Source organism: Schistocerca cancellata, chromosome 11, assembly GCF_023864275.1.
Source record: "Schistocerca cancellata isolate TAMUIC-IGC-003103 chromosome 11, iqSchCanc2.1, whole genome shotgun sequence".
Classification (NCBI taxonomy): domain Eukaryota; kingdom Metazoa; phylum Arthropoda; class Insecta; order Orthoptera; family Acrididae; genus Schistocerca; species Schistocerca cancellata.
Window position 1 is genome coordinate 72,425,919 of NC_064636.1, and position 27,350 is coordinate 72,453,268.

The 27,350-nt window shown below is 45.4% G+C and overlaps 1 protein-coding gene across 1 annotated transcript in view; it reads left to right on the top strand.

The window, feature by feature from the left end:
* Positions 1-510: 510 nt before the first annotated feature.
* The window catches only part of LOC126108477 (growth factor receptor-bound protein 14-like), a 797,866-nt gene continuing 771,026 nt past the window's right edge, over positions 511-27,350 (top strand). Inside the window, exon 1 of the mRNA XM_049913727.1 lies at positions 511-778. Within this exon, the coding sequence (XP_049769684.1) occupies positions 676-778 (103 nt within the window). The 5' untranslated portion in view covers positions 511-675. The remainder of the gene's footprint in view (positions 779-27,350) is intronic.

The window sequence follows — 27,350 nt, forward strand, 5'->3', positions numbered from 1 at the left end:
ATTTGGTGCTTCGTAATTGGGAACACTGGTAGGGTGAACCTTCAGGGTTATTTATTGTTTCAAAGTACGCAGCATTGTGAGGGGAATCACCGGAGGGGAGTAGTAGTTTGCGATTAATTTGCCTGGTGACACAGTGAACGTCAGATCGATAGCAAACTCAAAAGTGTGCCGCTGTGTAACTGAAGAGTGTCAAGGTGTACTGCTTGACAGTTGGTAGATATTGAAAGTGAAAATTGATATTTATTGCTTTTAAGGTGGCTGCATTGGTGAGGCAATTACCTGGCTAATATTTATTGCTTTGTAGTTGGTAGCACTGGTAAGGTAATAATATAGTTGAAATTTGGTGCTTCGTAATTGGCAACACTGGTAGGGTGAACCTTCAGGGTTATTTATTGTTTCAAAGTTGGCAGCATTGCGAGGGGAATCACCGGACTGCAGTGTATCTAATAGATATCAGATTCAACGAAGTACAGAGAGGCGGTGAGTGCGATAGTGCGGGTTTTGGGGTGAGTAGGTACCGAGGCAGTGGGCTTTAAGTAGACACAAAGTGCTAACCTCGGCCCCAATACGGGGGTGAAGTTGAGCCTCCAGTCCCTGGACCCTCGAAGGCCAGCGGTCGGCGACGACAGCGAGCGCTGCCAACCTCCGCCCGCAGAAGTCCCTGCCGTGGCAGCCATGTCGGCCATGGACATCACGTGCGGGTTCCCCATCTTCGGGGCGTCGGGCTACCAGCGGCAGCGCAACTGCAGCGAGGGCAGTTCCAGCGGAGCCTCCACCTGTGAGTACCCACCATGTAGTATACTTACTGCAAGTAGAGATGGGCAAACTCGTTCATCCTTGGGAACTAGTACACTGCTGATCGTTCTTTTTTGGGAACCGTTCGTTTTTACTCGTTCACCATTTATTTGTGCTTGGTACATGGTTCTTATGAAAAACTGAACACCAGTAGTGTAGGTGACTGAAGGTTGGAGGGCACCAAGAGGGGGCAAACTCATTCATCCTTGGGAACTAGTTCACTGCTGATCGTTCCTTATTGGGAACTGTTCATTTTTACTCATTCACGATTCATTTGTGCTTGGTATATGGTTCTTATGAAAAAGTGAAGACTAGTAGTGTAGGTGAGTGAAGGATGGAGGGCACCAAGAGGGCGCAAACTCGTTCATCCTTGGGAACTAGGTCACTGCTGATCGTTCTTTTTTGGGAACCGTTCATTTTTACTCGTTCACCGTTCATCTGTGCTTGGTATATTGTTCTTATGAAAAACTGAAAACTAGTAGTGTAGGTGACTGAAGGATGGAGGGCAGCAAGAGGGGGCAAACTCGCTCATCCTTGGGAACTAGTTCACTGCTGATCGTTCTTTTTTGGGAACCGTTCATTTTTACTCGTTCACCGTTCATTTGTGCTTGGTACATGGTTCTTATGAAAAACTGAAAACTAGTAGTGTAGGTGACTGAAGGATGGAGGGCACTTGCCTCCCACCTGGAGTATAGAGTTTTTATTCATTACAGAATTCTTACACACGTTTAGAAGTAATTTCTGTGATTCTGCAGAATCTCTCGTTTAGCCGACTGTAGCGTTCTGTGGCTGATCGCAGGGAAATAATATAGGGTAGCGCTCGGAAAACCGTCCCCGATTGCTCACCAATTACGAACGATGTGTTGCCCGCTACGAGCAGATATATCAAACAGAGAAACATGTAATAATTAGGCAGTGAAGAAATAACAAGCTAACGCAAGCAACAATTGCGAAACAATCGATGACGATGTGTAGAGAGCTGGAGAAGAGAACATCAAAATCTCACGCTATGCGCATGGGCTATAGCTCGTGTAGTCTTGTGAACCTGTTGGTGGCTGTTTCCCAACTTAATAGACCGCAAGTGTCTTGTATAAAGTTCTTCGTTTCGACTTCCAGTACATAACTATGCTACGCTGTAAACAATAATCCTTTACACCCTATATATACTTCACACTGTCTCTGAGTTCGTAGGCGAAGTAGAGACTTCATGGAAGCATAAAATAAAATGTGGTTTTCTCATCATACTTGCGTCACATGCTTAGTAAAAATTGGGTTTTTATGTTGCATTATTAAAGTCAATGCAGCAATAATAATAATAATAATTAAGTTTGCAGTAATAAAGTTTTCGTTTTGAAAGCTCCTTCGGAACAAATGTTTTTGAGATGATAACTAAATACGATTTTATGGCAATCTTTGTATTTTAAAATGGAGAGGCACCGCTTTTCCTACTGATCCAAAATGACCCACAACCCACTTTTCTTTTTTTTTTTTTTTCAAGGGAACTAAACTAGCAGGTAATGCAAATTGGAAACAACCGAACATAAAAATAATAAGAGCCTTCCTAAATGTAATGTATTGTATATGAAAGATACACGAAAATCGTTTTATATGAATTTTCTTATACTAAAAATTAAGCAAATTAATGAAAGTTAGTTGCTAAATCAAGTCGATGAAACCAAAAAATATATGAATAACAAAAAAACTTGCCTTGTTAAAAGTATGTCTTCTGCTGTTGATCGATACAATGAAGTGAGCTGATATGCGCTTTTGTTACCTGAAAAGACGTACCTATTACATACAACGTAATTTTTATGTAATTTACGTAACTATAAAATACTTATTGATTATCGGTCGTGGACGCTGAATAGCCAGAGCCAAGTGCAAGAACAGTTTGGAACACATGTAAAATGGGCGAGCGCAGTGAACGAAACGAGCAACTGGATACTGAACTAACTAGGAGCAGTCGGCAGTGGAACTGAGACAGGTGGTCATGCGAAGAACAACGAGTGTGGCCGAGGGAGACCGAGACTGAGACGAGCATGCGACCGAGGCTGGAACGAGGACTGCCGAAGTGACCGCCGCGACCGAAGTGAACTAGTGAACTATGAACCGATCGTTCCTCCTTCTCGAGAAGTAGACCGCCACAACCGAAGTGAACTATGAACCGATCGTTCCTCATTCCCGGGATCTATAAGTAGACCGCCGCGACCGAAGTGAACTATGAAACGATCGTTCCTCATTCCCAGGAACTATAAGTAGACTGCCGCGACCGAAGTGAACTATGAACCGATCGTTCCTCGTTCCCAGGAACTATAAGTAGACCGCCACGACCGAAGTGAACTATGAACCGATCGTTCCTCATTCCCAGGAACTATAAGTAGACTGCCGCGACCGAAGTGAACTATCAACCGATCGTTCCTCGTTCCCAGGAACTATAAGTAGACCGCCGCAACCGAAGTGAACTATGAACCGATCGTTCCTTGTTCCCAGGAACTATAAGTAGACCGCCGCGACCGAAGTGAACTATGAACCGATCATTCCTCGTTCTCGGGAACTATAAGTAGACCACCACGATCGATGTGAACTATGAACCGATCGTTCCTCGTTCCAGGGAACTATAAGTAGACCGCTGCGACCGAAGTGAACTATGAACCGATCGTTCCTCGTTCCCGGGAACTATAAGTAGACCGCTGCGACGGAAGTGAACTATGAAGCGATCGTTCCTCATTCCCGGGAACTATAAGTAGACTGCCGCGACCGAAGTGAATTATGAACCGATCGTTCCTCGTTCCAGGGAACTATAAGTAGACCGCTGCGACTGAAGTGAACTATGAACCAATCATTCCTCTTTCTCGGGAAATATAAGTCGACCGTCGCGACCGAAGTGAACTATGAACGGATCGTTCCTCGTTCCCAGGAACTATAAGTAGACTGCCGCTACCGAAGTGAACTATGAACAGATCGTTCCTCGTTCTCGGGAAATATAAGTAAACCGCCGCGACCGAAGTGAACTATGAACCTATCGTTCCTCGTTCCCGGGAACTATAAGTAGACTGCCGCGACCGAAGTGAACTATGAACAGATCGTTCCTCGTTCCCGGGAACTATAAGTAGACCGCTGCGACCGAAGTGAACTATGAAGCGATCGTTCCTCATTCCCGGGAACTATAAGTAGACTGCCGCGACCGAAGTGAACTATGAACCGATCCTTCCTTGGAATTCCTTCCTTGGTCCTTTTGTTCATCTTGGTGAACCATTCCTTTGCACCCGTTCGTTCAAGAACTACCCATCTCTAACTGCAAGCGCCCGCCAGGCTAGCCGCGCAGTCTAACGCACGTTTCATTTGGCAGACCCTCCACTATGTTTCGCTGCGCAACAGTGGACACTGATGGACAGTGTTTAGCATGTAGTGGGGCGGCTCCGGTGTGGCACTTGGCACGACAGATATTGGCGTTCCTGTTATGCTCCGCCCCTCACACAATTTCATCAGACACACTTTTTCCCCCCAAGACTCTTATTTTTCTGGTCCAAAAAAGCAATGCAGTGACACGGGTACGGGGAATGGTTGTCGGCTACGTCTACAACGAATCGGAAAAGGACACAATGGATTTTTCCAGAATAAGATTTTCACTCTGCAGCGGAGTGTGCGCTGATATAAAACTTTCTGGCAGATTAAAACTGTGTGCCGGACCGCGACTCCTACTCGGGACCTTTGCTTTTTGCGGCCAAGTGCTCTACCAACTGAGCTACCCAAGCATGACTCACGACCCGTCCTCACAGCTTTACTTCTGCCACTACCTCGTCTCCTACCTTCCAAACTTTACAGAAGCTCTTCTGCGAATCTTGCAGAACTAGCACTCCTGAAAGAAAGGATATTGCGGAGACATGGCTTAGCCACAGCCTGGGGGATGTTTCTAGAATGAAATTTTCATTCTACAGCGGAGTGTGCGCTGATATGAAACTTCCTGGCAGATTAAAACTGTGTGCCCGACCGAGACTCGAACTCGGGACCTTTGCCTTTCGCGGGCAAGTGCTCTAGGTACTGGCAGAAGTACAGCTAAGAGGAGGAGGCGTGAGTTGTGCTTGGGTAGCTCAGTTGGTAGAGCACTTGCCCACAAAAGGCATAGGTCACGAGTTCGAATCTCGGTCTGGCACACGGTTTTAATTTGCCAGGAAGTGTCATATCAGCGCACACTCTGCTGCAGAGTGAAAATCTCATTCTGGAAACATCCCCCAGGTTGTGGCTAAGCCATGTCTCCGCCATATCCTTTCTTTCAGAAGTGATAGTTCTGCAAGGTTCGCAGAACTACTGTGAGGTAGGAGACGAGATACTAGCTGAAGTAAAGCTGTGAGGACCGGGCGTGAGTCGCGCTTGGGTAGCTCAGTTGGTAGAGCACTTGCCCACGACAGGCAAAGGTCTCGAAGGAAAAAAAAAGAAAAAGTTGGTAGACACTTGCCTGCGAAAGGAAAAGGTCCCGAGCTCAAAAAAAAAAAAAAAAAAAATTAAAATGGATAGAGCGTCTGCCATGTAAGCAGGACATCCCGGGTTCGAGTCCCGGTCGGGGCACACATTTTCATCTGTTCACGTTACGTATGTCAACGCCTGTAAGCAGCTAAGGGTGTTCATTTCATTGTAATGGCTGTTAGAGTTTAGTTAAGCGAATTTTCTGATTTACATAATCTTCTGCATACATTCTGTTTAGTGTACCCTGACCAGCTATACAGTGCTGATGGAACGATACTTAATGCCTGCGAATGCTAAGTATCAGCGACATAAGTGGCAAGTTTGTCATTTTCATTCCAGTACTGGCATTGTTGATTCCTCGTATAATTAATGGATGAACCTAGTATGAAACAAAGACAAAAGCAACAAACGATGTTTTAAATGGTTTACATGGCTCTAAGCACTAAAAAAAAAAAACCAGGTCCGGTATGCCGGTAAGCCTGTGGATGGTTTTTAGGCGGTTTTCCATCTGCCTCGGCGAAGCGGGCTGGTTCCGCCTCAGTTATACTATGTCGGCGATTGGTGAGCAAACAGTCTCCACATATGTGTTCAACATACGAGGGTCACTCACACTATTTTTTTTTAAATCCATCTTTTATTCTACATCCTTTCGGAACAATTTTTTTCATTTCTCCACATAATTTCCATCCCTCTCAACTGCCTTACGCCATTTTGGAACCAGGGCCTGTATACCGCACAGTAAAATTTTGGACCAACCTGTTGAAGCCACTGTTTGGCAGCGTGCACAAAGGAATCATCATCTTCAAACCTTGTTCGACGAAGAGAATCTATCAGATTCCCAAAGAGATGGTAGTCACGTGGAGCCAGGTCAGGACTGTAAGGCGGGTGTTTCAGTGTTGTCCATCCGAGTTTTGTGATCGCTTCCACGGTTTTTTGACTGACATGTGGCCGTGCATTGTCGTGCAACAGCAAAACATCCTGCTTTTGCCGATGTGGCCGAACACTACTTAGTCGAGCTTGAAGTTTCTTCCGTGTCGTCACATAACCATTAGAATCTATGGTGGTTCCACTTGGCACGATGTCCACAAGCAAGATTCCTTCAGAATCGAAGAACACCGTAGCCATAACTTTTCCAGCAGAAGGTGTGGTTTTGAATTTATTTTCTTGGGTGAATTTGCATGATGCCACTCTACTGATTGCCTCTTCGTCTCTGGTGAAAAATGATGGAGCCATCTTTCATCACCTGTCACAGTTCTTCCAAGACATTCATCTCCACCATTCTCGTACTGTTCCAAAAGTTCGCTGCATACCGTTTTTCTTGTTTCTTTGTGAGCCACTGTCAACATCCTGGGAACCCACGAGGCACAAACTTTTTTCAACGCCAGCACTCTCAGTATTCTGCAAACACTTCCTTCCCCTATCCCAACGTAGCGTGACAATTCGTTCACTGTGATGCGTCTGTCAGCAGTCACCAGTTCGTTTCTGCACATTGTCTGGAGTGTGTGCAGTACGAGGCCTGCCGCTGCGAGGACAATCCTCAATATTGCCGTGCCCGCTTTCATCACGAAACCTGGTCGCCCACCGACTAACTGTACTGCGATCGACATCAGCATCTCCCTACACCTTTTTCAACCTCTTGTGGATGTTTCCCACTGTCTCGTTTTCACAGCACAGGAATTCTATGACAGCACGTTGCTTCTGACGAACGTCAAGGGTAGCAGCCATCTTGAAGACATGCTGTGCCGGCGCCACTAACGGGAACAGGTTGAACTAAGTTTGAAAACAAGCAGGAAGGATGTATCTACAGACTGTAAAACTTTCACACATGAGGAATGAAAATGGTATTTTTACAAAAATAGTGTGCATTTCTTATGGAGTGACCCTCGTAAGTACTCTACCATGCAAACATACGGGGTTACACTCGTCTGGTATGAGACGTTCACGGGGGAGGGGGGGAGGGGCTCCACTTGGGGCCGAACCGCACAACAACCCTGGGTCCGGTGTGGGGCGGCGGTGGGGTGGGTAGACTGCTGTGGCCTGTTGTGGGGTTGTGAACCACTGAGGGCTACGGCGGGACGAAGGATCTCCGTCGTTTCTGAGTCCCCGGTACAATACTTACTGTATCGGGTGATCAAAAAGTCAGTATAAATTTGAAAACTGAATAATTTACAGAATGTTGTAGATAGAGAGGTACAAATTGACACACATGCTTGGAATGACATGAGGTTTTATTAGAACCAAAAAAATACAAAAGTTATAAAAAATGTCCAACAGATGGCGCTTTATCTGATCAGAATAGCAATAATTAACATAACAAAGTAAGACAAAGCAAAGATGATGTTCTTTACAGGAAATGCTCAATATGTCCATCACCATTCCTCAACAATAGCTGTAGTCGAGGAATAATGTTGTGAACAGCACTGTAAAGCCTGTCCGGAGTTATGGTGAGGCATTGGCGTCGGATGTTGTCTTTCAGCATCCCTAGAGATGTCGGTCGATCACGATACACTTGCGACTTCAGGTAACCCCAAAGCCAATAATCGCACGGACTGAGGTCTGGGGACCTGGGAGGCCATGACGAAAGTGGCGGCTGAGCACACGATCGTCACCAAACGACGCGCGCAAGAGATCTTTCACGCGTCTAGCAATATGGGGTGGAGCGCCATCCTGCATAAACATCGTACGTTCCAGCAGGTGTTTATCAGCCAGGCTGGGGATGATGCGATTCTGTAACATATCGGCGTACCTCTCACCCGTCACGGTAGCAGTTACAAAACCAGAATCACGCATTTCCTCGAAGATAAAAGGCCTGATAATGTTAGATGTGGTGAATCCAACCCATACCGTGACCTTTTCGTCGTGCAATGGAGTTTCCACGACAGTTCTAGGATTTCCGGTAGCCCAAATTCTGCAATTGTGGGCGTTGACAGACCCTCGGAGCGTGAAATGAGCTTCGTCGGTCCACAAAATGTTACTCAACCAATCATCATCTTCCGCCATCTTTAGAAACGCCCACATCGCAAATGCCGTCCGCTTCACTAAATCGCCAGGTAACAGTTCACGATGCCGATGGATTTTGTACGGATAGCATCGGAGGGTACGCCTAAGTGCCAACCAAACAGTAGTGTACGGAATGCCGGTGCGACGTGCGACTGCACGAGGGCTGACTTCCCCGTGCATAGACGAACCCGCTACAGTCTCCATTTCTTCCTGAACTGCCTCAGCAGCATTACGCCTTGTGCTCGGTCGGCCACTACGGGGTCTATCGCCTAAACAACCCGTGGCTTCGAACTTCGAAATGATTCTCGCCACAGCTGCATTTGTCAACGGACCTTTACCCGTCCGAATCCCCTTCCTCTGGCGATAGGATCGTAACGCTGGACTAGCAGATTCTCCATTCCGATAGTACAGCTTCACTAAAAGCGCCTTTTCAGGTAACGTCAACATGCTGCGACTGCTGGCGTATCTGATTCTCTCTCTCCTTTTATACACGATTGTCATGCGCAGTCACTGACGTTTTGCTCTCCAGCGCCATCTGTCGGACATTTTGTGAACTGGTTTTTTTTTTTTTTGTTTGAATAAAACCCCATGTCATTCCAAGCATGTGTGTCAATTTTTACCTCTCTATCTACATTATTCCGTGGCTTATTAAGTTTTCAAATTTATACTGACTTTTTGGTCCCCCGGTACATAGGCCAGTGCCGTGGGTGAATGTTATTAGCAAGGGAAACGGAGGCAGTGTCGGAAACTTCGCTTCTATTCTCATTACATAGAAACCAGCTTGTAAATAATGCATGCAATATGAATGCTGAAATACACTGAATTCTGAAGATCTTGCTAGTGCAGGCTTCGTGGATTGAAAAACTGGTTGTCCACCCACCATCATAGATTTGTATAGCTTACCAGTTGTGGGAAAAATGTTGAACAGTAGCAACACTAATGCACTCTGGTGAGAATTGCAACTCTATAATCATTTACCCAGCCGTTGATGGTACGTGTACGAAGTAGCAGCGATAGGCGCTCACGCCTTCTAGGCGATGCACTGTTTTTCTCAAGTAGCGTCGTCGGGAACCCTTGGATACCCCCTCGTATGAGCGACTGTTTCCGTAATTTCACACATGTTTCTTCTTCTTCTTCTTCTTCTTCTTCTTCTGTAGTGATCAATCCAAGGATTGATTTGCAACAGCTACAATGGCAGCTTGTCTCCATTCTGTGCGTCTTTCAGCTTTTCTCTTCATTTCTTTATATACGTTACATCCCACATGTTTCACGATTTGATCCATGTACCTCAGCCGTGGTCTTGGTCTTTTTCCCTCGACATACCCCTCTATGATTGTGTTCAGGAGTCCTTTATGTCTTAATAGATGGCCTGCAAATTGCACTCTTCTTTTAACAATGAAACTCCAGAAGCTTCTCACCTGCTCTTTCCAGAACCACTTCGTTTGTGACCTTGTCGATACATTTTATTTTGAGCATGCGTCTATAGCTCCACATTTCAAAAGAATTTAGCTTCTGGTCTTCCTCTGTCCCGACAGACCATGTTTCACACCCATATCATGCCACACTCCACACATACGATTTCAAAAATCTTTTCCTGATTTCAAGGCTGATGCTCTTAGATGATAAGACGTTTTTCTTATCGTTAAAAGCAGCCTTTGCTTGAGCCATTCTACTTCTCACTTCTGCCTTGCTCCTTCCATCCTGGGTAATATTACTGCCCACATAAGTAAATTTATCAACTTGTTCAAGCAGTTCATTGCCTACATGAACTTGGACTTTGACTTGATCTTTTTTGTCGCTTGCCATTACCTTTGTTTTTGCTTTATTAATTCTCATATTGTATTCTTCCCCCGTAACTTTATCCATTCTATTCAGTAGGACTACAAGATCTTCTTCACTTTCATCTAGGACAGCTATATCTTCCGCATATCTTATCATATCTATTCGTTGGCCATGAATTACTACACCTGTCTGTGAATTTTCCCTTACTTTTTTCAGCACCTCTTCAATGTATACGTGAAAGATAACAGGGGATAGTGCACAACCTTGTCGGACAACTTTCCGTATCTGCACCTCTTCTTGTTTTGTCCGTCCACGGATAACTGCTGTCTCGTTTTTGTACAGGTTCCATATCATTTTTCTATCGTTATAGTCTATTCCTACTCTTTTGAGTACCTCAAACATCTTATCCCATTTAACATTATCAAAGGCTTTCTCTACATCTACAAAAGCTATCTATGTTGCCGGGTTCTTATCTAGTCGTTTCTCTATTATGAGATTTAGAGCAATTATTGCTTCTCTGGTTCCTCTATCTTTCCGGAATCCAAACTGGTCTTCGGAGAGTGTAGCTTCGACTTTTTGTTCTATGCGTTTGTTGTGTACGTAGTTCGCGTAGCACGTACACAACTTTCCCACTAGAGCGCGCCCCGCTAAGCACAACAGCGCAGGCGCAGCGCTCGTCTGTCTCCGCACTACGAGATGGCGCTGCCATAGAGACGGGCCAAATTCTGTTTCTGCCGATCTGCGTATTAATATGTAACGCAGCCAATGAGATTGCTGCTAAAGTAGAACCTTTTCTCCTCGCGGATCACACTCGCGCAGTGATACCTGAACGCGCGAGGTATTATAACGAGTGTACAGACCTCCGAATAGTCAGTCTGCATTTGTCTGCAACAGTCTGTACGAGTTCTACATTTGTCTGTACCAGTCTATAGTCAAGTTTCAGTCTGCGCCCAATAAGATTACCATATTCCTGTACATAGCCATGAAGATAAATGTATAGACACTTTTGTCAAGTATCAGAGATATATGTGAGAATAAGATTGACGTACCAATACCAAAGGAACTTCAGATTGTCAATTTTGGTCACCTGTCAATCTGCTACTGTAAGCGTGCAAGTGGCATTTCTATCGTCTGACCTAACGGCAGAAGATAAACACGCCACGATAAGACCACGAGACATATTGCTGACACTCGCCTACTTCGCTAGAGCGACAAGTCAAATAATCTGATGGTGTGTGTACTGAAGGTCTTACAGTACGCACACCACAGCGTTTTAGGATAATTGGGGTTACTATTTTAGAGGCGTGAGTAACTAGGCTGAGCGTCCTATAATTTTCACATCTTACAGCATTTGCCTTCTCTGGAATGGGGATCACAATGTTTTTCTCAAAGTCTGTAGGAATTTTACCCTACTCGTACATGTTGTAAAGACGACTATACAACGTGTTTAAAAATAAATAAATAAACGCAGCGTCCGTTCTGGGTCAAGGAGGGATGCAGTGAGAAAGAACAGACGCAAATTTGTTGGTTCTTAGCATAAGTAACGTCACCAGGAGTGAGAGAGAGAGAGAGAGAGAATTTGTAGCGTGAACTGGTGCTGACTGGCAGGGATTTCCCACACTGTATGCCCCACGCGATATGCGTTGTGCCGAATAGGCAGCTTTTTTTACTTTGCCCATGGCATTCCGCGGCAGTGGGTGCTGTTGTCGGAAACGGGCGACAGCACTATGCTGTAAACACGTCCGCTTAGCCTCTCGCGTACCCACAATGAAAGTCGAAAGGGAAACCCCTCTTTTTGGTTTTTTATTCTCGTCTGTGTCTCTCTCTCTCTCTCTCTCTCTTTCACCCACCCCCGCTGTTTTTGTTGTGTTTATCGGGCAAAGACCAGTCCGGGCTTTAATCATCCGGTGTAATTCCTGCATAGGACAGCAGAAGCTTACCGGAGGCGAAAAAAAGAAAATACCGAAACTCTAGTAAGCGCGTATCGTGCTCCTCATTGTAGAGCGAAAAAATGTTTGTGGAACACACCGCCCTCCTTTTTTTTTTTTTTTTTTTTTTTTTTCGCCCGTCAGTGTCTGCCCGTGAACACTCTGATCCTACCTACGAATAAGCCCACGCAGACAATTCTAACACCCTTTTGCATGTATGCTGTCGTTCCCCACTCGCTTAACTGATTATAATTAAGCCCGCTGTACAGCATATTCCTCCCATCCTACATCCTCCCCCGCTGAAAAGAGCACACTGCCCGCTTTGAAGTGTTGTGCAGTCCGTGGAAAAAAAAATTGAGGGAAAAAAAAACACGACGCACCACGTTCTGATAGAACGGGACGGAAATCGATAGATGTGGCGTAAATGTACAGACAAACAAATGATTGCAATTTCAGAAACATTGGGTGATTTGCTCAACAGAAAGAGCTTCACAAATTGAGCAAGTCAATAGCCCGTTGGTCCACCTCTCCGGCATCCGCGTCGACTGCAAATAGAAACCGGATGTTGACCTAGGTTTCGGCGCGGATAACCACGCCGTCTTCGGAACACACTAAAACGACAAACTGCCTAAAGATGCATGGTCCAACATTAATACAGAACGCCCAAAAGGGCAAAAGACTCGCATGAAATGTAAAATAGACGGTACGTGTGTACCATGTCAGTAGCTGTACTGAGCTCAGAAGCGTCCTTCCTCACTCCAGCCAACATTCGATGGGCCGCGGGCTGAGACTCATGCAGACTGTGGTGGCCTTGAAGCTTTCCCTGATGCTAATATCATGGCTTGGAAGACATGAAGTATAGCAGAGTCTACAGGGTTACTTGCTAAAGTCAACATCCGGTTTCAATTTGCAATCGAGGCGGATTCTTTATAATCATTAAATTATTCACGATTGCTGACGCGCTGCAACGTTTAAAGTTCTCATAAAATTTCAGTGTTTTTAAACATTAAGTTTAAAATGTAGCAACACATTCATTTTTTCATAAATTAATTAAATTCTAGAGTTTCATACACCTGTGAGTATGGTTTGTATGTTGTGCAAAATTCGTCGAAGAATTTCTCTTACTTATGAAGAAAAGTATACCTATAGCAACAAATGCAGCCAATAGTAATTTGAAAAAAATGGTAAAATTTCACCTGTAAAAAAATTTATTTTGTCATGAAACTTCCTGGCAGATTAAAACTGTGTGCCGGTTCGAGACTCGAACTCGGGACCTTTGCCTTTCGCAGGCAAGTGCTCTACCATCTGAGCTACCGAAGCACGACTCACGCCCTTTCCTCGCAGCTTTACTTCTGCCAGTATCTCGTCGCCTACCTTCCAAACTTTACAGAAGCTCTCCTGCGAACCTTGCAGAACTAGCACTGCTGGAAGAAAGGATACTGCGGAGACATGGCTTAGCCACAGCCTGGGGGATGTTTCCACAATGAGATTTTGACTCTGCAGCGGAGTGTGCACTGATATGAAACTTCCTGGCAGATTAAAACTGTGTGCTGGACCGAGACTCGAACTCGGGACATTTACCTTCCGCGGGCAAGTGCTCTACCATCTCAGCTACCCACGCAGGACTCACGCCCGGTACTCACAGCTTTACTTCTGCCGGTACCTCGTCTCCGACCTTCGTCATTTCACAGAAGCTCTCCTCTGAATCTTGCAGACCTAGCAAATGGTTCGAATGGCTCTGAGCACTATGGGACTTAACATATGCGGTCATCAGTCCCCTAGAACTTAGAACTACTTAAACCTAACTAACCTAAGGACATCCAACTCATCCATGCCCGAGGCAGGATTCGAACCTGCTATCGTAGCGGTCGCGCGGTTCCAGACTGTAGCGCCCAGAACCGCTCGGCCACTTCGGCCGGCGCGGAACTCACGCACTTCGAATGTGGTCAGGTGACTGGGTGTCACTTGTGTCGTAAGTGTGTACGCGAGATTTCCACACTCCTAAGCTTCCTTAGGTCCACTGTTTCCGGTGTGATAGTGAACTGGAAACGTGAAGGGTCACGTACAGCACAAAAGCATACAGGCCGACCTCGTCTGTTGACTGACAGAGACAGTTGGAGAGGGTTATAATGTGTAATAGGCACACATCACACACGAATTCCAAACTGCATTAGTATCCAATGCGATTACTATGACAGTTAGGTGGGAGGTGAGAAAACGTGGAATTCATGGTCGAGCGGCTGCTCATAAGCCACACATCACGCCGGTAAATGGCAAACGACGCCTCGCTTGGTCTAAGGAGCGTAAACATTTGGACGATTGTGTGTACTGCTAACAGTAAAATTCGGAGGCGGTGGTGTTACTGTGCGGTCGTGTTTTTCATGTATGGGACTTGCACCCCTGGTTGTTTTGCGTGGTACTATCATAGCACAGGGCTGCATTGATGTTTTAAGCACCTTCTTGCTTCCCACTGTTGAAGAGAAATTCGGGGATGGCGATTGCATCTTTCAATACGATTGAGGACCTGTTCATAATGCACGGCCTGTGGCGGAGTGGTTACACGACAATAACATCCCTGTAATGGACTGACCTGCACAGAGTCCTGACCTTAATCCTATAGAACACCTTTGGTTCAAATGGTTCAGATGGCTCTAAGCGCTATGGGACTTAACATCTGAAGTCATCAGTCCCCTGGACTTAGAACTACTTAAACCTAACTAAGGGCATCACACACATTCATGCCCGATGCTGGATTCGAACCTGCGACCGCAGCAGCGCGGTTCTGGACTGAAGCGCCTATAACCGCTGGACCACAGCGGCCGTTAACACCTTTGAAATGTTTTCGAACGCCGACTTCGTGCCAGGCCTCACCGACCGACATCGATACCTCTCCTCAGTGCAGCACTCCCTGAAGAATGGGCTGCCATTCCACAAGAAACCTTCCAGCACCTGACTGAACGTCTGCCTGCGAGAGTGGAAGCTGTCATCAAGGATACAGCTGCGCCAACACCATACTGAATTCCATAATTCCGAATGGAGGGCGCCACGAACTTGTGAGTCATTTTGAGTATACACGTAGTGTATAAGTAAACCCAAATTACAAGGTGTCCCAGCAGCCAGCAGGAACGGTCTGTCAGTACTCAGGGATATGATAGGAACGATCAATCGACGCACCAAAGTCTAGCAAACATGGGCTCTAAAATGCAGCCCCATAAGAAGTATAAGCACTTGTTTAGTAGGACACGAGGCGAAAAGAGACAGCGGTGTTAAGGGTTCCTCACAAGGTCAATATTTATTGCACAGTAGTGAATAGTGCACAATAAAATTGGTGGTCTTAGAGCGTTGAACAGCGCGACCGCTACGGTCGCAGGTTGGAATCCTGCCTCGGGCACAGATGTGTGTGATGTCCTTAGGTTAGTTACGTTTAAGTACTTCTAAGTTCTAGGCGACTGATGACCTCAGCAGTTAAGTCCCATAGTGCTCAGAGCCATTTGGATTTTTTTCTTAGAGCATTATTTACGGTTTGCGCAGTATGTTGAAGTAGAGTGCAGCGTTTTAGAAATATTGATGTCCGCTTATTATGTCGCGAAATATATTGCACCGTGTTAGGGTGATATTGCGCAATACACGGCAACTCCGCCGGCACTTCGTGATTTGGGGCGCGTGTAAACAGTTGATACTGCTTCATTTGTGTGGCCATATTGTCCATAGTTGCTTTACAGTTCTTCGGAGTATTTCCGCTTTGTCATTGCAAACTACAAAGAATGCCTGTTTTTTTTCACCAGACACCTTTCGGTTCATTCAAGTAAAGCATCATTACAGACCACCGAGAATGCTTTACTTCAAAAATGGCTCTGAGCACTATGGGACTTAACATCTGAGGTCATCAGCCCCTAGACTTAGAGCGACTTAAACCTAACTAACAAAACGACATCACACACATCCATGCCCGAGGCAGGATTCGAACCTCCGACCGTAGCAGCACCGCGGTTCCAGAAACGTTGGGCCACAGCGGCCGACCTTTACCTCCATACAGCGAAACGCGTCTGTTGAAAGAAAAAAACACGTATTTTTTGTAGTTGCAAGGACAGAACGAAAATGCCCCAAGAACTGATACAGCGACTCCACATGTATGTGAATACATCAGGAAACACGGATGAAAGGGAACCATCTATTGAAGTGAATTCAGGGTAGCATATTTAATACTTATTCAACAATTAAAGGTAGAAAGGTCAAAATGTTTAAGTGCAGGGAAATAACACTGCATCTTCTTCTCTGTTCGTTTCGCAAGATTCAATTATTTGTTGCAAAAAGACGTAACAGTACTGCCTACTGACCCTCTACAGTAATGTATCTTGCTCTTCTCAGGTTTATAGACCCCTTCCAGCATTGTGGAAAGTGTGTAACGTGTAACGACGTTCGACAGTTCGTTGTAAAATTCCTCGTGCATCCTTAAAAAATGTCGGTAGTCGTGTGGGTCTGTTACATGTAACTACAGCCGCAAGTCACATTTTCGTACATCGTTGCGTACTTTTTTTTTTTTTTTTTTTTAGCAATGCCATGTTTGCTACGTAGGTAGAGTTGTAACTGACGCCTACCGGTCATAAACTATTGTGCAACAATAATGTACAGCTCTTGGCGTCGGACTTCGCGCAGTATTATTTCGTCCCTTTAGTCTTGGCGTTGCCGGCCGGAGTGGCCGAGCGGTTCTAGGCGCTACAGTCTGGAACCGCGCGACCGCTACGGTCGCAGGTTCGAATCCTGCCTCGGGCATGGATGTGTGTGATGTCCTTAGGTTAGTTAGCTTTAAGTAGTTCTAAGTTCTAGGGGACTGGTGACCTCAGAAGTTAAGTCCCATAGTGCTCAGAGCCATTTTTGAAGTCTTGGCGTCATGGTGTAGGGACCCATCCGTTGTGCACAGCTGGTAGTCCCGTAGGGAACTCTGATGCCCCAACGGCGTTTTACGATCATCTTGCGTCTTCGTTTGTTATACCTCACGCGACAGTATAGTGATGGCATTTTTCAACAGGATAATGCAATAATAAATAAAGGCAGGAATTTAAGGAGATGCCACCTAGATAAACTGGAAGAACCAAAGGCTGTAGAGGGTTTGTCGGAGCATTAGGGAACAATTGACAAGAACAGGGGAAAGAAGTACAATAGAAGAAAAATGGGCAGCTTTGAGAGATGAAGTACTGAAGGCAGAAGAGGATCAAATATAGGTAAAAAGAGAAGGGCTAGTAGAGTTCCTTGTGTAGCACAAGAGATATTGAATTTAATCAATAAAAGGAGAAAATATAAAAACATAATAAATGAAGCAGGTGAAAGGGAATACAAACGTCTCAAAAATGAGATAGACAGGAAGTGCAAAATGGCTGAACAGCACTTGCTAGAGGACTAATGTAAGAATGTAGAAGCACACAATATTAGGGGCAAGATAGATTCCGCCTATAGGAAAATTAACGAGACCTTTGGATAAAAGAGAACCACCTGTATGAATACCAAGACCTCAGACGTAAAAGCAGTCCTAAGTGAAAAAGGGAAAGCAGAAAGGTGGAAGGAGTATATAGAGGGTCTATACAAGGGCGATGTACTTGAGGGCAATATTATGGAAATGGTAGATGAGGAGGAGGATATGATACTGCGTGAAGAGTTTGACAGAGCACTGAAAGACCTGAGTCGAAACAAGGCCCCAGGAGTAGACGGCACTGCGTTAGAACTACTGATAGCCTTGGGAGAGCCAGCCCTGACAAAACTCCACCATCTGGTGAGCAAGATGTATGAGACAGGCGAATACCCAAGACTTCAAGAAGAATATAATAATCGCAGTTCCAAAGAAATCAGGTGCTGACATGTGTGAAGATTACCGAACTATCACTTTAATAAGTCACGGCTTCAAAATACATACATGAATCATTTACAGAAGAATGGAAAAACAGTATGAAACGTCCCCTTAGAACAATTTCTGAATTACTGTGGTGATAAACCTCTTACACTATTAGCTTTTCAAACAGCTGAGCAAAACTGAACGTACTCAAACATTCACTAAAGTGACACACAATATTTTCAGCGCAACGCAATCTGACTTTCAAAAATCCCTACAAAAGAATGGCCCTGACTAACATTAACCTATACCTTTCACAAATCACTTACCTCACCAAAAATCTTCGTTACTCGAACTACTGCAATATGGCAAGCGCCACTACTGCCAGCTAAATAAAAGATTCAAACTACGGAAGGCACTAACTACTGATAGGCATAGTTAGCAAATGAAAGACTTTAATAGAGAACAAACAATGTATTTACCTCAATAGTGTTCAAAAGTCATAATGTATATAGCAGTTCATGATATCCAGTATTGCAAATTTCAAAACCTCGCCATCTCTCTCCTCACATCCACCACTGCTGGCGGCTCACCTCCAACTGCGCAACGCTACGCGCTGTTCACATCCTGCTGCCTAACACTATAATGGCGTTACCAATATAAAAACCTGAACAGCCTACTTACAACAGGTAGTAGCCGACTTCGGGGAAGATCAGTTCAGATTCCGGAGAAATGTAGGAACACGTGAGGCAATACTGACCCTACGACTTATCTTAGAAAATAGATTAAGGAAAGCCAAACCTACGTTTCTAGCATTTGTAGACTTAGAGAAAGCTTTTGACAATGTTGGCTGGAATACTCTCTATGAAATTCTAAAGGCGGCAGTGGTGAAATACAGGGAGCAAAAGGCTATTTACAATTTGTACAGAAACCAAAGGGCAGTTACAAAAGTTGAGGGGCATGAAAGGGAAGAAGTGATTGGGAAGGGAGTGAAACAGAGTTGTAGCCTATCCCCGATGTTATTCAATCTGTATATTGAGCAAGCAGTAAACGAATCAAAAGAAAACTTTGGACCAGGAATTAAAGTCCAGATAGAAGAAATAAAAGCTTGAGGTTTGCCGATGACATTGCAGTTTTGGCAGAGACAGCAAGAGCAGTTTAACGGAATGGATAGTATCTTTAAAGGAGGATACAAAACGCCAACAAAAGAAAAGGAGGATAATGGAATGTCGAGTTACATAAGGCGGTTCTGAGAGAATTAGTTTAGGAAATGAGACACTTAAAATAGTAAATCAGTTTTGCTATTTGGAAAGCAAATTAAATGACGATGGTCGTAGTACGGAAGATATAAAATATAGACTGGCAATGGTAAGAAAAAAGTTCCTCAGGAAGAGAAACTTGTTAACGTTGTGTATGGAAGTGAAACATGGACGATAAATAGTTTAGAGAAGAAGAGAATATAAGCTTCCGAAATGTGGTGCTACAGAAGAATGCTGAATATTAGATGAGTAGATCTCGTAACCACACTTGTTCATTGGTGTCATTACTGTGCCATCATCTACACTACTGGCCATTAAAATTGCCACACCACAAAGATGACGTGCTACAGACGCGAAATACAACCGACAGAAAGAAGACGTTATGATATGCAAATAATTAGTTTTTCAGAGCATTCACACAAGGTTGTCGCCGGTGGGACACCTGCATCGTGCTGACATGAGGAAAGTTTCCAACCGATTTCTCGTACACAAACAGCAGTTGACCGGCGTTGCCTGGTGAAACGTTGTTGTGATGCCTCGACTAAGGAGGAGAAATGCGTACCATCACGTTTACGACTTTGATAGAGGTCGGATTGTAGCCTATCGCGATTGCGGTTTATGGTATCGCGACATTGCTGCTCGTGTTTATCGCGATACAATGACTGTTGGCAGAATATGGAATCGGTGGGTTCAGGAGGATAATACGGAACGCCGTGCTGGATCACAACGGCCTCGTATCACTAGCAGTCGAGATGACAGGCGTCTTATCCGCACGGCTGTGACGGATCGTGCAGCCACGTCTCGATCCCTGAGTCAACAGATGGGGACGTTTGCAAGACAACAACCATCTGCACGAACAGTTCGACGACGTTTGCAGCAGCATGGACTATCAGCTCGGAGACCGTGGCTGCGGTTACCCTTGACGCTGCATCACAGACAGGAGTGCCTGCGATGGTGTACTCGACGACGAACCTGGGTGCACGGATGGCAAAAAAATTTTTCGGATGAATCCAGGTTCTGTTTACAGCATCACGATGGTCGCATCCGTGTTTGGCGACATCACGGTGAACGCACATTGGAAGCGTGTATTCCTCATCGCCATACTGGTGTATCACCCGGCGTGGTGGTATGGGGTGCCATCGGTTACGAGTCTCGGTCACCTCTTGGTTGGCATTGACTGCAATTTGACCAGTGGACATTACGTTTCAGATGTGTTACGACCCGTGGCTCTACCTTGCATTCGATCCCTGCGGAACGCTACATTTCAGCAGGATTATGCACGACCGTATGTTGCAGGTCCTGTACGGGCCTTTCTGGATACAGAAAATGTTCGACTGCTGCCCTGGCCAGCACATTCTCCAGATCTCTCACCTATTGAAAACGTCCGGTCAATGGTGGCCGAGCAACTGGCTCGTCACAATACGCCAGTCACTACTCTTGATGAACTGTGGTATCGTGTTGAAGCTGCATGGGCAGCTGTACCTGTACACGCCATCTGAGCTCTGTTTGACTCAATGCCCAGGCGTATCGAGGCTGTTATTTCGGCCAGAGATAGTTGTTCCGGGTACTGATTTCTCAGGATCTATGCACCCAAATTGCGTGAAAAAGTAATCACATGCAGTTCTAGTATAATATATTTGTCCAATGAATACCCGCCTATCATCTGCATTTCTTCTTGGTGTAGCAGTTTCTAAGAATCGTTGAAAATGTAGGTAGTGATGATTCCAAGCTCGGATGCAAAGAGGCCTAGGTGTTATTCTGCGATATTCAAAAGTTTTATAGGTGTGTTTCATAAACCATTCTTGAAGATTACACTTTTGCTAGTTATGACAATGGTGATGTAAAAAATTAATCAGCACTCCTAATATAAGTTACACTTCCTTTTTATTACTTTAGTTGCAATATCACTACACTTCACAAAATAAAACATACTTGAATATACCTTCCTCACTGTTAAAATTCACATTTTATAAACTGACTACAGCCGGCCGGAGTGGCCGAGCGGTTAAAGGCGCTACAGTCTGGAACCGCACGACCGCTACGGTCGCAGGTTCGAATCCTGCCTCGGGCATGGATGTGTGTGATGTCCTTAGGTTAGTTAGGTTTAGGTAGTTCTAAGTTCTAGGGGACTTACGACCACAGCAGTTGAGTCCCATAGTGCTCAGAGCCATAAACTGACTACAATTTGCGTCTTTTCAACATGATGACCAAGACTGTACTCTCTAATAACCGCTTACGCGCCCAAAAAATCAAGTACGACAAAGGTCATAGTGAAAAAAGAAAGAATACACATAAGAATAATCTCATTGCAACATAAACATATCGATGTATCAAAAATGAAATCAAATCTGAATGTTGTCTCAGAAATATGTTAACTACTTTACAGAAACACAGTAGAATATTGCTGGTATCGAGAGGTTGAGTTGAGATGCCGCAATGATTACATAATTCAAGTACCGTTACAAGTTTTAATGGCCAGTAGCGCACTTGGGAAGTACTGAATATAATTGGGGAAAGATAAATTTGTGGTACAACCGGACCAAAAGAAGAGTTGGTAGGGCATATTCTGAGACATCCAGGAATCACCAATTTAGTACTGGATGGAAGCGTGTGGGCTAACCACAGACGTAGAAAGAGACGGAGAGATGAATACTGTAAGCAGATTCTGAGGAATGTGCGTTGCAGTAATTACTCGGAGCGCAGGGTACAGTAGCTGCATCAAACTAGTCTTCTGACTGAAGACCAGAACAACAACAACAACATCAACAACAATGCTCGTCGATATTGACTGCCGGCCGGAGTAGCCGTGCGGTTCTAGGCGCTTCAGTCTGGAGCCGAGCGACCGCTACGGTCGCAGGTTCGAATCCTGCCTCGAGCATGGATGTGTGTGATGTCCTTAGGTTAGTTAGGTTTAATTAGTTCTAAGTTCTAGGCGACTGATTACGTCAGAAGTTAAGTCGCATAGTGCTCAGAGCCATTTTTCGATATTCACTCGATTTTGTAATCACGTAAATAGCACGAGGTTACGTACCCTGTGAACCCGTAGAGTTTCGTTTGCTCGTCTCCTTCTGTCGTTCACTTTCTTTAGTCAGGCAGTGTATACGGTGACTGAAGATGACGTGTTACTCTCTGTCAGTAATAGTCCTGAACAGATTAGATTAGTTAGATTAATACTAGTTCCATGGATCATGAATACGATATTTCGTAATGATGTGGAACGAGTCAAATTTTCCAATACATGACATAATTAAGTTAATTTAACAACATAATTAAGTTAATATAACAACTTTTTCATTTTTTTGTGTTTTTTATTTTTATTTTTTTATTTTTTAATGTTTTTTAATTTATATCTAAAAATTCCTCTATGGAGTAGAAGGAGTTGTCATTCAGAAATTCTTTTAATTTCTTCTTAAATACTTGTTGGTTATCTGTCAGACTTTTGATACTATTTGGTAAGTGACCAAAGACTTTAGTGCCAGTATAATTCACCCCTTTCTGTGCCAAAGTTAGATTTAATCTTGAATAGTGAAGATCATCCTTTCTCCTAGTAGTGTAGTTATGCACACTGCTATTACTTTTGAATTGGGTTTGGTTATTAATAACAAATTTGATAAGAGAGTATATATACTGAGAAGCTACTGTGAATATCCCTAGATCCTTAAATAAATGTCTGCAGGATGATCTTGGGTGGACTCCAGCTATTATTCTGATTACACGCTTTTGTGCAATAAATACTTTATTCCTCAGTGATGAATTACCCCAAAATACACTCCTGGAAATGGAAAAAAGAACACATTGACACCGGTGTGTCAGACCCACCATACTTGCTCCGGACACTGCGAGAGGGCTGTACAAGCAATGATCACACGCACGGCACAGCGGACACACCAGGAACCGCGGTGTTGGCCGTCGAATGGCGCTAGCTGCGCAGCATTTGTGCACCGCCGCCGTCAGTGTCAGCCAGTTTGCCGTGGCATACGGAGCTCCATCGCAGTCTTTAACACTGGTAGCATGCCGCGACAGCGTGGACGTGAACCGTATGTGCAGTTGACGGACTTTGAGCGAGGGCGTATAGTGGGCATGCGGGAGGCCGGGTGGACGTACCGCCGAATTGCTCAACACGTGGGGCGTGAGGTCTCCACAGTACATCGATGTTGTCGCCAGTGGTCGGCGGAAGGTGCACGTGCCCGTCGACCTGGGACCGGACCGCAGCGACGCACGGATGCACGCCAAGACCGTAGGATCCTACGCAGTGCCGTAGGGGACCGTACCGCCACTTCCCAGCAAATTAGGGACACTGTTGCTCCTGGGGTATCGGCGAGGACCATTCGCAACCGTCTCCATGAAGCTGGGCTACGGTCCCGCACACCGTTAGGCCGTCTTCCGCTCACGCCCCAACATCGTGCAGCCCGCCTCCAGTGGTGTCGCGACAGGCGTGAATGGAGGGACGAATGGAGACGTGTCGTCTTCAGCGATGAGAGTCGCTTCTGCCTTGGTGCCAATGATGGTCGTATGCGTGTTTGGCGCCGTGCAGGTGAGCGCCACAATCAGGACTGCATACGACCGAGGCACACAGGGCCAACACCCGGCATCATGGTGTGGGGAGCGATCTCCTACACTGGCCGTACACCACTGGTGATCGTCGAGGGGACACTGAATAGTGCACGGTACATCCAAACCGTCATAGAACCCATCGTTCTACCATTCCTAGACCGGCAAGGGAACTTGCTGTTCCAACAGGACAATGCACGTCCGCATGTACCCCGTGCCACCCAACGTGCTCTAGAAGGTGTAAGTCAACTACCCTGGCCAGCAAGATCTCCGGATCTGTCCCCCATTGAGCATGTTTGGGACTGGATGAAGCGCCGTCTCACGCGGTCTGCACGTCCAGCACGAACGCTGGTCCAACTGAGGCGCCAGGTGGAAATGGCATGGCAAGCCGTTCCACAGGACTACATCCAGCATCTCTACGATCGTCTCCATGGGCGAATAGCAGCCTGCATTGCTGCGAAAGGTGGATATACACTGTACTAGTGCCGACATTGTGCATGCTCTGTTGCCTGTGTCTATGTGCCTGTGGTTCTGTCAGTGTGATCATGTGATGTATCTGACCCCAGGAATGTGTCAATAAAGTTTCCCCTTCCTGGGACAATGAATTCACGGTGTTCTTATTTCAATTTCCAGGAGTGTATAATGCCATATGAAAGCAACGAGTGAAAATAGGCGTAGTAAGCTAATTTACTAAGATGTTTATCACCAAAATTTGCAATGACCCTTATTGCATAAGTAGCTGAACTCAAACGTTTCAGCAGATCATCAATGTGTTTCTTCCAATTTAATCTCTCATCAATGGCCACAAAAAATTGAAATATTCTACCTTAGCTATATGCTTCTGATTAAGGTCTATATTTATTAATGGCGTCATACCATTCACTGTACAGAACTGTATGTACTGTGTCTTATCAAAATTCAGTGAGAGTCCGTTTACAAGGAACCACTTAGTAATTTTCTGAAAGACAGTATTGACAATTTCATCAGTTAATTCTTGTTTGTCAGGTGTGATTACTATACTTGTATCATCAGCAAAGAGAACTAACTTTGCCTCTTCATGAAGCACAGAGCGTGCCTTGTCTTGCTGAGTGAGTGTGGGAGGAGTTAGCTGTGTATGTCTCGGCCGCTTCCTGCCGGGCTGCAGAGCGCGTCCCTGTTACTTCCCCTTGGCCCGGGCAGCCGCCAGAACTGGGTTATGTTGTGTCGCGTATTGATCCAGCCTCTGCCGCGGCCGTGACGTCACGGCGCCGTAGTAGCGGCGTAGTACTACACGGCGGCAGCGGCGCGCCAAAACACACTCCCCCCCCCCCCCCTCGCGGACCAGCTCCACCAACCGGCGCTCTTTCATCGAGCGCGCCGTGGGCGTGGCGCCACCGGTCGATACGCGGCGCGCCATTCGCCAGTGGCGGGCTCTCCAGGCCTGCCAACCTCAGCCGCCGCGCCGCCGAAAGGCGCGCGCTGCCAACCTCCCTGCGGCGCGTGCCTCTTAACCCGCAGTTTTAAGCCGTCTTTCAGTAGATTATTCTTCTCTTAGGGTCGAGGGACATGAAAGGGAAGCAGTGGTTGGGAAGGGAGTGAGAGAGGGTTGTAGCCTCTCCCCGATGCTATTCAATCTGTGTATTGAGCAAGCAGTGAAGGAAACAAAAGAAAAGTTCGGAGTAGGCATTAAAATCCATGGGGAAGAAATAAAAACTTTGAGGTTCGCCGATGACATTGTAATTCTGTCAGAGACAGCAAAGGACTTGCAAGAGCAGTTGAACGGAGTGGGCAGTGTCTTGAAAGGAGGGTATAAGATGAAGATCAACAAAAGCAAAAGGAGGATAGTGGAATATAGTCGAATTAAATCGCGTGATGCTGAGGGAATTCGATTAGGAAATGAGACACGCACAGTAGCAAATGAGTTTTGCTATTTGGGGAGCAAAATAACTGATGATGGACGAAATAGAGAGGATATAAAATGTAGAGTGGCAATGGCAAGGAAAGCGTTTCTGAAGAAGAGAAATTTGTTAACTTCGAGTATTGATTTAAGTGTCAGGAAGTCGTTTCTGAAAGTATTTCTATGGAGTGTAGCCATGTATGGAGGTGAAACATGGACTATAAATAGTTTGGACAAGAAGGGAATAGAAGCATTTGAAATGTGGTGCTACAGAAGAATGCTGAAGATTAGGTGGGTAGATCACATAACTAATGAGGAGGTATTGAATTGAATTGTGGAGGAGTTTGTGACACAACCTGACTAGAAGAACGGATCGGTTGGTAGGACATGTTCTGAGGCATCAAGGGATGAGTAATTTACTACTGGAGGGGAGCGTGGAGGGTAAAAATCGTAGAGGGAGACCAAGAGATGAATACACCAAGCAAATTCAGAAGGATGTAGGTTGCATTAGGTACTGGGAGATGAAGAAGCTTGCACAGGATAGAGCAGCATGGAGAGCTGCATCAAACCAGTCTCAGGACTGAAGAACACAACAACAATATCCTTCACTCTCTCACTACTTCTACTCTACACACCTTGCCTATTCTGATCTCAGCTTAGCCACCTCATAGGTCGTCTTTGGAGACCCCGTTCTCCCTGTGGTGTTTGTAGTTAACTAAAAAAATGGTTCAAATGGCTCTGAGCACTATGGGACTTAATATCGGAGGTCATCAGTCCCCTAGAACTTAGAACTAATTAAACCTAACTAACCTAAGGACATCACACACATCCATGCCCGAGGCAGGATTCGAACCTCCGACCGGAGCGGTCGCTCGGCACCAGACTGTAGCACCTAGAACCACACGGCCACTCCGGCCGGCCCATGCTTCAGTTATAAGTAATTTTCGCTACATTATATTCGATGTCGGAGTATCCTCAAATTTTATTTTTTTTTAGAAAAAAAGCAGTGATTGTAAATAAAAACCACTTTTTCTTGCTACAACTGTAATTTAGTTCTCCCACATACGTTTCGCGTGATTTCTACTCTAATTGTAAGCCATCTTGAGTGGGATCTAGAACGACACCGTTTTGTTTTCATATTTGTGATCTTTATATCATCAGACACCTCACTTCGCGTTTTTTTATGTAAGTACGTAATTACTTGCAGTTTGTTGGCATCTGTGTTTGCTCTCACCTGATCTGGAGGTCGCACCACCACTTCATATTCGAAACGTAAGAACATTATCATATTCCGGAATCTTTCCTTCACATGTTAACCATGTTTACTCTTATTTTTGTGGTGCTCCATTACTCTTTTGCAGCTAGTTATAGCCGCGTGGTTTGAGGCGCCATGTCACGGATAGCGCGGCCGCTCCCGACGGAGGTTCGAGTCCTCTCTCGGGCATGAATGTGTGTCTGTTGTTCTTAGCTTAGGTTAGTTTAAGTAGTGTGTAAGTCTAGAGACCGATGTCCTAAACAGTTTGGTCCCTTAGGAATTCACACACATTTGAACTACTTATAGATATTAGTTTGAAAAGTGTGCTTTTGAAGACGTAAATATTGTGAGTTCACTGTGTGTTTCCTTCTGTGTGGTTTGTTTACCTACATGTTGCCAACTTAAGGATGATGAAAAAGCCGGCCGAAGTGGCCGCGCGGTTCTGGCGCTGCAGTCTGGAACCGCGAGACCGTTACGGTCGCAGGTTCGAATCCTGCCTCGGGCATGGATTTGCGTGATGTTCAAAAAATGGCTCTGAGCACTATGGGACTCAACTGCTGTGGTTATCAGTCCCCTAGAACTTAGAACTACTTAAACCTAACTAACCTAAGGACAT